At 33.5% G+C, this 10021-nt stretch overlaps 4 protein-coding genes across 4 annotated transcripts in view; 2 read left to right on the plus strand and 2 right to left on the minus strand.

Annotated features, from left to right (window-relative positions):
- The window catches only part of LOC116345649 (laminin subunit alpha), a 14817-nt gene extending 10971 nt beyond the window's left edge, over positions 1-3846 (minus strand). The window contains exons 1-7 of the mRNA XM_031775197.1: positions 3701-3846; positions 3229-3557; positions 2870-3016; positions 1132-1539; positions 837-1053; positions 542-751; positions 47-454 (exon numbers count right to left, since the gene is read on the minus strand). Coding sequence (XP_031631057.1) covers positions 47-454; positions 542-751; positions 837-1053; positions 1132-1539; positions 2870-3016; positions 3229-3474 — 1636 coding nt within the window. The 5' untranslated portion in view covers positions 3475-3557; positions 3701-3846. The remainder of the gene's footprint in view (positions 1-46; positions 455-541; positions 752-836; positions 1054-1131; positions 1540-2869; positions 3017-3228; positions 3558-3700) is intronic.
- Positions 3847-4823: 977 nt separating this feature from the next.
- LOC116345880 (prostaglandin E synthase 2) lies at positions 4824-6526 on the plus strand. The gene is made up of 3 exons (XM_031775606.1): positions 4824-5563; positions 5629-5921; positions 5993-6526. The coding sequence occupies exons 1-3, from the start codon at positions 5138-5140 to the stop codon at positions 6474-6476; spliced, it is 1203 nt and encodes a 400-aa protein (XP_031631466.1). The 5' UTR covers positions 4824-5137; the 3' UTR covers positions 6477-6526.
- A 151-nt stretch (positions 6527-6677) lies between these two features.
- Positions 6678-7965, plus strand: LOC116345881 (proteasome subunit beta type-1). Its single transcript, XM_031775607.1, has 3 exons — positions 6678-6898; positions 6994-7114; positions 7267-7965. The coding sequence occupies exons 1-3, from the start codon at positions 6801-6803 to the stop codon at positions 7756-7758; spliced, it is 711 nt and encodes a 236-aa protein (XP_031631467.1). The 5' UTR covers positions 6678-6800; the 3' UTR covers positions 7759-7965.
- A 312-nt stretch (positions 7966-8277) lies between these two features.
- On the minus strand, positions 8278-9599 carry LOC116345882 (endothelial differentiation-related factor 1 homolog). The gene is made up of 4 exons (XM_031775608.1): positions 9327-9599; positions 9121-9160; positions 8845-9005; positions 8278-8683 (listed from the first exon to the last, which is right to left on the minus strand). Exons 1-4 carry the CDS (start codon positions 9408-9410, stop codon positions 8528-8530), a joined length of 441 nt encoding a protein of 146 aa, XP_031631468.1. The 5' UTR covers positions 9411-9599; the 3' UTR covers positions 8278-8527.
- Between the last annotated feature and the right edge of the window lie 422 nt (positions 9600-10021).

The raw sequence follows: 10021 nt of genomic DNA on the forward strand, positions 1-10021 counted from the left end.
TGTCGACCAAAAATTAACAAATACTACATAAAATATGTATACTTACAGTTACATTCAGGATAAGCGTAGTAACCGTTTTTACAACGGTCGCAATGTGGACCATCGAATCGTGGATTACATATACATTGGCCGGTTAGCAGATCGCAAACTCCATTTAGCGAACCGGTTGGATCACATTCACATGGCAAACATTCAGGTCCATAAAAGCCATCGGCGCATCTTTCACAATAGTTACCGGCAAAGTTTGGTTTGCATGGACATTTGCCATTTGATGCTTCACAGTGATATTGATCTGTGCCGATAATATTACATTCGCATGGTCGACAATTTGGATAACCAAAATGACCGAAAGAGCATGATTTACAATCGGGTTCTTGGAATTCTGGACGACATTCACAGCGTCCTGTGAATTCTTCACAGTTACCAGTTGAATATGAAGTATCGCAGTTACAAACTTTAAATAGAAATTCAATTTTTTTTAAATGTCTTGCTCAATAATCAATTGTTAAAATATTATAATAAAAATTTATATGAATCTTACATTGGCACACATCGGTTTCATTCCATTGTTTTTCGTATGGTCGATAGAATTTCGGTTGACATTTGTTACAATTGATGCCTTCGGTATTATGTTGACAATCTTTGCAAACACCGCCACCTTCATATTTACCATGAATGTCCAACGACAATCCCTGTTTATCAACCTCTTCATCATAAACACAATTGTTCGAATGACCATGACAATTACATGCTGAAATTGAAAGAAACAACCGAATTATCATCACGGTTACCAAAAACTCAATTCAAACAAAAAAAATGATTTTTAATAGTCTTACGTTCGCATCGGAATGGGCTTCCTTTGGCATTTTGTCGCCATTTCTTCTGCTCATAGCCCGCTTCACATTCGTTACAATGTATACCGGCAGTGTGATGACGGCACTTACAAGCCAATATTCTTGTTGAACTTAATGGATCCAAAACATCACAAGTGTCAGCGTGACCATTGCAACGACACCGTCCACCAATCGAAATATCTTTGATGGAATAGAAATACTGCAAAAAAAGCCAAATCATGTCAATCATTTCGATTCTTATTGTTTTTCTTCAAACAAACATGAAAACGGTACTTACACGTCGTGTAACGGTTGGATCTTGTCGTGCCACCGACATCAAATGTCCCAACAAATTTTTGGTACGATAGAAACGGAAACGAACATTTGTGGCACGTGTCCATTCTTGTAATGCCATTGAATTAAAGTAATTATTTGCTGATGGTCGATTATTCAATAGCATCACAGGAATTTCACCGTCCTCTAATGGTACGATTTTCGAGTATTCGGTTGTACAAATGACATCGTCATCTTTTGTGATTGGCTTTAGACTTTCGCGGCCGAAGAATGTTTCACAATCGGCTGGTGTGTCGGAGAAATGTTGCCATGGTGTCCATGTTTTACCATAATCCGATGATTTTTCTAAACTCCATAAGCCCGGACGTGGCGAATTACCCATTCGAATAAACAAATAGGCGACATGAAATTCCTATTGAAATTAAAATAGTACTCATTGTTATACAATTTCATTTTTTTTTTGCGTTGATATGAAATCGTGCCCATTTATTGAATGAAATCACATTGATTTTTAACACGACGAAAAAAAAAACAGTTTGTTCAACTTTCAGGAATAGCGATGTGTGCGCATCGAAAACAAAATATCGCTCCAAAACCTTATCAATATTACAAAACATCCGTTCATTCTATATTCCTGTGCGACATTTATTACATACATTCTTCTTTGATTCTCGTTTGAACGAAAGATGAACTAAGCGGATTTCAAAAAAAATGCGATATGACGGTTAAATTTTTTTTCGTCTCATAAAATCAATCGTAAGCAAAAACGTGGAGCGTTTTTTTTGTTCAGAAATCCGAGTACAAACAATGTTTTCATTCAATACGCTACGAAACAATATGGGAAAGCATATTCTTTGATAGTTTTTTTTAGTCGACTGTCCCGATGAACAGTGACTTTTGTATCAGCAAATATGTAAAAATAACTAAAGCTATGTACTCTCGATTGTGAGTCTTTTTAAGCAGTTTAAAATGAAATATGAACATCCGTATGTAACGAAAAGTTGATAAGTGTTGCTATCGCAAGTCAAGTCATGTGATAAAGAATATTTTTCTACAAAAGACAGTTCATAAGAAAGAACTTTGAAATTATCAATTAAAATGTTAGAGTTGGTTGCTAGAAGACTCCAAAAATGTCACAAAAAAATGACTGTTTTACTCCTTTTCTATTCGTTCTAACAAATTTTGTCGAAGCACAAAAAACATATTATTCAAATTTTGTGCTGTTTCCTCAAGCTGGTTAAAAGAAAATGATCGTTTGAACGTAAAGCAAACAAATTCTGGTTGAGTAAAACGAAGCGATAAGCACAAACAAATATCAAAATATCAAACGAATATGTTTTTAAGAACGTTTATGTCGAATAAAAAAAGAATCGTTTGACTGTGCACAATTTTCGGTGCGTGCCTGTAAGAGCTACAATGCGCATTTGTTGAACACATGTTTCATATATTTAGTTTCTTGAAAATTGTATTTTATGACTGCCAGATCATGCATTTCAGTCACAGAATTAACATTTAAATACCGCATACATGAAATATTTAGAACCGGCGTAGTGCAGTAAAATGGATCTTAAATTAATATGACGTAATATCTATATGCTGCCGATGTATATATTTTTAAATAGAATATGGAAGAGAAACTCATTGAAACGATGCTGACTGTAAACATCGGCATGAGAAAACACTTCAAAATGGATTTCAATTAGAAATGGAGCGAAATATATTCAAAATGCGATATTACTTACTTGACCGAAATCGATTGTAAGATTGACTTCATTGTATTTCATACCACGTGAAAGTGGCGGAGACTGCCACCAATTTGATGTTCCATCGATGGCATATTCAGCAGGATGAGCACGATCAGGACGATTGGGATCACAATAATCACAAACCTAATTAAAATAAACATAAAACAAATAATGAATCGTCTTCGAATGAAAACACTCGTTAAATATTTAACTAAATCACATTCTTTTAACGAACTTTCTTATATCATTTTGAATTTGAAATGATCTTCTCTATTTTAAGGCAATTTACAATTTCAAATTCATAAATATCAAAATCATTATTTACGATTAAAAAAAACTAAAATAAAATTCCTTACTTGTCCTTGGATCACCCGATAATCATGTAGATTGTTGTCATGTTCCGTATTAGCTCCAACCAATTTACAGTATAATTCAGGACCATCGCTTCCAACACCACAAGTGGCTGTGGCAGTGATGTGTCTTCCTTCAGCCAAATTAAAGTATGGTGGTGTTAATTCAGCCTGAACATTTGCAATGTTCAACACAAGCACTGACACAATCACCGCAGCTAAATATTCCGAAGAATATTTAGTGGGATTCATGTTTGTATTTTTCCAACACTTCAATGCACCAAATTCTTCAATTTTTCAGTCGTTTTAGACTGTATGCACAATATTTTAAAGTCCTGTAAGGAATAATGCAAAAAAAAATGTAGATTTTCACTTCGTTTATGGTATTTGAGCACAAAAATTCCAAACATAAAGTTATAATGCTAGTGATCATATGCAATGCATAGCAATAAATGAAACTCTAATTGAATGCGCTTACTTTGTATTTCAAATAATTCTCTGTCGATGTCTTCTTCTTTAAAAAAAAAAAAACAGTTGAATTTTTGTTTTTGCTCTATTCCTTATTTTCTCCTTCACATATGTGAACACTTGCGCACACACATCGCATGGACCATCCGTTTAGGACGATCATCAACTTGTAACTAATTCATAAAATCAGTTTGATCACGTTGTTCATACATTGTTCGTTGGCGAAACGATAGAGCTAGACATGTTGTTGTTGCTGCTGCTGTTGTTGTAATTCTTCACGTTTTCTTTCTCATCTCTCTTCGGGATTATGTTTCCCGCAATGCATATATACTCACATATTCGTCTTTATTTTGACGATTTAAACAGTGCTCTTCTTTTTATTCTTCGGTTATTTCGTGTGTATTTGTCCCTATATACAACATTCGTACATTTTTAATTGCTATATGTGAGTTTATGTTTTTCGTTCCGAAATAGGATATTGGAAATCTGTTTTTAACTTTAGTAACATATATGAGTAGCATTTTTTTGTATATATATTTAAAAATGCACACATACAAACACATATGCATGTATGTTTTGAGTATGTCAATATGATGAAGAAATGCATGCACATTGTAGAACGCAGAATGAGGATATCCAGTATGTTTTCTATTTTAGAGATTATAAAAAAAAGAAAAAGAAAACACTCAGAGATAACGTTGTGGGGTCTCGCACAACATATTCGGCTTAAAATGTATTTTGGTTCAATTTTATTTGGAATGTGACGGCTTTAATCATATAAAAAAGTGCTATTGATCATTCAAACGATCATTCTAATATGATGCATATCTTAGCAATTGTTATTCAATATTTTAAAAAATGAGGCATTGCAGACTTTAATAAAATTTGTTAAAAAAGATTTGAAAAAAGTTTATTTTCCAGAGAAAAAAAATGTCTTGCATATTTTGAATATTTTTTTTATTTTGAAATGCTAGTCGTTTTAATGTAAAATAAAATACTAATTTTTATTTAAATTTTTAACACGACAACAGCTGAGATATTTTAACATTTTTTTCCCATAAAGCAAGTAATGAATTTAGTTTTGGGGAGTAGCTCACACAAATTGTCCCAATATATATACATCAACATTATTGACATAAGAAGAGGTTCGATTTTTTTTTGATGGTTCATCGCAGCCAATGCATTGTTATTATGTATTAGCAGTGTGCATGTGGTGCATCAGAAACTGTTTCGAATTTTGAACAAAACTTGACATAACGAAGGACAGCACACGCATCATTCACAGCAAACTTCATTCGATTCGTGAACATATGTCATGCAAATGTGATTGAAAAAGAAACGACAAACAAATCATCAACTTCAATCATTGAATGTGAAATTAAAAAAATTAAAATCGAGCCGGTTTAATTTTATTTTGTTGTTACTCAATTTAAATGTGAATTAAATCATGTCATTGTGTAAATTTGGATCATCATTGTCGCGAGTATGTGTATCTCGCAGTCTACTTTCAACTGACAGGCAATTCATGTTGAACAATGTTCGTGGATTTCTTCGAAATAAAAATCAGGTTGAGATTCCAAAATCGAGACAATATGTGAAAGCACTGTTGAACGGAGTTGGTTGTGGTCTTGTGGTTGGCATTGGCATTGCTGTATATGATTCATACAAAAGTAAAGATGTTCATTTGGTGCATGAGCGAAGCGAAATGTATGTAATCGATGAATTACCAAAGGTGAAAATCATACGGAAAATTGTAAATCCCAAGGACAACCATAATCTCGATTTAGTACTATTTCAATTCCAAACATGTCCGTTCTGCAGTAAAGTACGAACATTTTTGGATGCAAATCAATTTTCTTATTCAGTGGTCGAGGTAATTTTCGTTTTATTTTTGTTGGGTTATGAAATAAAATGATAACAATCGATTTTTGTTGACAGGTTGATGCTGTTTTACGGCAAGACATTAAATGGTCACCATATAAAAAAGTGCCAATGTTATTGGCACGCACTAAAGATGGAAAATACGTTCAATTGACCGATTCAAGTATGATAGTTTCTGTATTATCGAGCTTTTTAATTGATCCAACATTGGATATCAAAGATTTGGCTAAATTCTATCCAAGCATTTCCTATATGAATGATGATGGCAAAAAGATTCACGACATTCTCAACAAATACCACCTAATCTACGGCGAAAAATTACCAAAAAATAAAAGCAAAGATGATTTGGAGTAAGTTTAAATTATTATCAGAAATTAACAAGATTATTTGACGTTTTAATCACACCATTATTCGTTTTTAGTATGGAGCGAAAATGGCGAGAATGGACCGATAAACATTTTATTCATTTGATTTCACCAAATGTATACCGAACTAAAGAAGAGGCTCTCGAAACATTTGAATGGTTTGCAGAAACGTCTGGTTGGAATGAATATTTTCCACGATGGGAGCGCAATTTAATGGTTTATGTTGGTGCAACGGCCATGTATTTTATTAGTAAGCGATTGAAAAAACGCCACAATTTAAATGAAGATGTTCGCAAAGACATTTATGCAGCATGTAATAGTTGGACAAATGAATTGGCTAAGCGGAAATCAAAGTTTTTAGGCGGTGAAAAACCAAATTTGGCCGATATATCATTTTATGGTGCACTAGCATGCATGGAAGGAACGAGTGCATTTTCGGATATGCTCAAGAATACAATGATCGAACCGTGGTTCCAAGCAATCAAAAAATATGTTACCACAAACAAAGGCGAAACTATTAATCTATTGCAAGCTCATTAGGATTTAGAATAAACAAAAAAAATTGTAGCTTGTTTAAATAAAAACAAAATGTTGAATTTCAAATAAAAGAAAAATTTCAAATTTTAATGTAGCGCCTCTATGCAACAAAATAAATATGGTACTCACGTATTACATTTTAATGAACTGTCATTTACTTACTAGTTCACGCGTGATTGTTTCGAACCAACTTCACACTTGTGCACAATGAGATGAAATTTTGTGTTGTCATTCTAACAACATTCGAGTGGTGAAACATACGAGGTTTACCAATTTATAGCCGTTCAATTTCAACAGGGTTTCTATTTAAATTACCAATTAGAAAAAATGGCATCATCACTGCAATCGAAGTTCCGTGATTTTCCCGAGTATCAAGTGGCCGGTGCAAAAGAAGTCAATTTCAATCCATATGAATCGAACGGCGGGTAAGATAACCCCTTCTAAGTTAATCTATGCTCAAAATTTCATTTACATGATGTTTCATTTTCTTCATTTTTTCGATTTATTTCTTTTTTCATAGATCGGTGGTTGCTATCTCAGGCAAGGATTTCGTTGTCGTTGGTGCTGATACACGTCTGAGCTCTGGATATTCCATTCATACGCGAGATCAAAATAAATTATTCGGCTTGTCATCGCAAACGGTATTAGCATCAACTACCAAATCTCAATTTAAAGCAATTGCTGGACATTAATGCTGTTGTGGCTATTGCTTTGCATTTTTTTCATTATATGTTTCCGATTACTTATCGATTATTTTAAATTTTATTCTTTTCTTTTGTGAATCTCCCCTTAGGTATTAGCATCAACTGGATGCTGGTGTGATACACTTTCGTTGACCGCATTGGTTCGTTCTCGCATGCAAATGTATGAGCATACGCATAACAAAACCATGTCAACCACGGCTGTTGCTCAAATGCTCTCGATTTTGATGTACAATCGCCGTTTCTTTCCATACTATGTGTCAAATGTGTTGGCCGGCATTGATGAAAATGGTGAAGGTGTTGTTTTTAGCTACGATCCAATTGGACATTGTGAACGTACCAAATATCGTGCCGGCGGATCGGCCGGTGCATTGTTGCAACCTGTATTGGACAATCAAATCGGTTTGAAAAACCAAACAAACCCAAGCACCGAACCGCTCACCAAAGAACGAGCCATCGCAATCATCAAGGATACATTCATTTCAGCAACGGAACGTGATATTTACACTGGTGACTCGGTCATTATAAATGTCATTACTAAAGACGGCGTTGTCGAAGAAAAGATGGAACTGCGTAAGGATTAAATTCAGCGTGCACTTCAGTTTTTTTTTTGCATAAGTTTTTTTTCTACAAATAATCTTCAATCTCAATTATGAGTGACATACACACACATCTTGGATCAGATCGATGTTCATAGCTTAAACGACAAACGAACACCTTATACAAGAAACACACACCGTGTATTATTGATAAATAAATAAAAAAAAAGAAAGAAATAAAAACACACACCACATACTTTTTTTATTTGTAAAAAAAGAACAAACAAACTTTATTTTTCAATGCAAAATTGATTTACCATAAGATGAAGATTAATTTTACCACAAATGAATCGTAAGGTGAGATTTTTTATTGTTTGCATCAGCAACCGCTTTAAACGGAAAACAAATATCAATTTTATTCTCTCTTTTTTGTTTCATCTTTTATAATAAAGATCAAATGAAATTAATTCGCAATACATTCTTAACAAATATTGACATAATCCGGTTTCATTTTGAACATTTTGAGATGTGAACGTGACATAAAATTAAAAAAAAAGAAGATGATCAAAATTCATATAGGTATAATTGGTTTATCAGTTAAAATACAATGATTGTTAAAAATGACATTTCAAATTGTGTGTGTTCATTCTGTTTTCTCAAGTGAACAAAAATGCGCAATAAATGTGTGTGTCTGTTTAGTTGGTTTTCATTTCTTAACATTTCTCCTTCGATTGTGAATTTATTTCGATACTTCTTCTTTTTTCTCATTAAATTTCTATGAAAGATATATGAAATGAATATGCCTCCCAGTGCCTCACTTCTTTGGACCAGGAGGCAGCAATATCTGTCCACGATCTTTTCCACGCAATTTTAGCCCAATTATGCGTTCAATTTTTCCCAAAATAACGTTGTTCGGTATGCCACGTCCAGCTTCGTAATCGGTTATAATTTGTGGTTTCTCGCAAATTTTCTAGTTTTTTTTTTTTTTTTGAAATGATAAACGAACAAAACAAAGGCGATATCAATGACAATTCGTGAATCATTTTCATAAGAATATTAAATTTATAGGAGAAAACAACGGAAATAAATCCGAACGTAAAACTGTGATAACAAATGTGCGTAAACACTTACCGCAGCCAATTCGGATTGCTTAAGACCCTTGGCTTTGCGACCTTCTTGGATGATTTTTCCAACCTCCAATGGGATTTTATCATGTTTTAATTCTTCAGTCTCACGATCGAGTTTAGCAGTATTTTTGGTAATCACATGTTGCTTATTCGTTCCAGCACCATCTGGTTGATGAAAAGAAACAATTGAAATGTTTTCGGAATTACTTCGTTTCGTTTCGATACACAAATAATGTATTTTGGAGTTGTGATTGTCATCAAATATGTTTATGATAATTACATTTTTGCGTTGTGTCGATATTTAATCCTTGTCGTCGGGCCTGAAATCAAATATTCACACACACATTTAAGAACAAATGACAAAATCGAAAGATTTCTTTTTTTTTGGTTGTTGTTGTTGTTGTTGTTGGTTTATTCATCGAAACGAATGTTCTAGCAAAATGAAACGACAACATTAAACAAAAAAAATATATTTATTCTAATTACTTGATTTATGGCTCCTTCAGTTTTCATAGCAGATGCTTTTGGTTGTCGCTTACGCAACACAGTCACCGAATCCCAATCCGACATATTTTCCAACTAATTGTTTAAACTTTTTTCAATAAAATACAAAAAAATGTTGCTCAAAATTCTTTTTTCCCTTAAATGCAATGTACGTCGCTAAAATGATGAAATATTAGAAAAAGATTGTTGTTCCGTTCATTCCACTCTGTATGTGATGAAAGAATATACGAATGTGCGCACGTAGAAAAATCTATAGGTGCACATGTATTTGTGCAGATTCGGTAAATATTGGCGTATCACACAAAAAGCATTTTCACACGAAACATGGAAGACATATCGTGTGAACCGGACATAATTGGTAAAATATAAATTGATTTCTAAGGTCACTTGTTCGATTTGTGGCAGCATTCATTTTTAATGATGATTTTATGCATACTTATTGGTTCTGTTTTTTTTTTTTTTTTGGTAATTTCACCATGAACGAGTGCAGACGATTTTTCCACGTTTATTTTTGAATCATAGGTTTTATTCAAAACAACTTCACATACATCAACTGTTGTGTGTTTTATCTGCTTGTGTGCATGTGTTAGTGTGAAGGTGTTTCGAAATACGAAATGCGAAATACGAAAATCAATATTGGCCATCGAAAGAGACGGATTTGGAATGAAATCACGCAT

Source organism: Contarinia nasturtii, unplaced genomic scaffold, assembly GCF_009176525.2.
Source record: "Contarinia nasturtii isolate CC-2019 unplaced genomic scaffold, AAFC_CNas_1.1 Cnas_scaffold_1371, whole genome shotgun sequence".
Lineage (NCBI taxonomy): Eukaryota > Metazoa > Arthropoda > Insecta > Diptera > Cecidomyiidae > Contarinia > Contarinia nasturtii.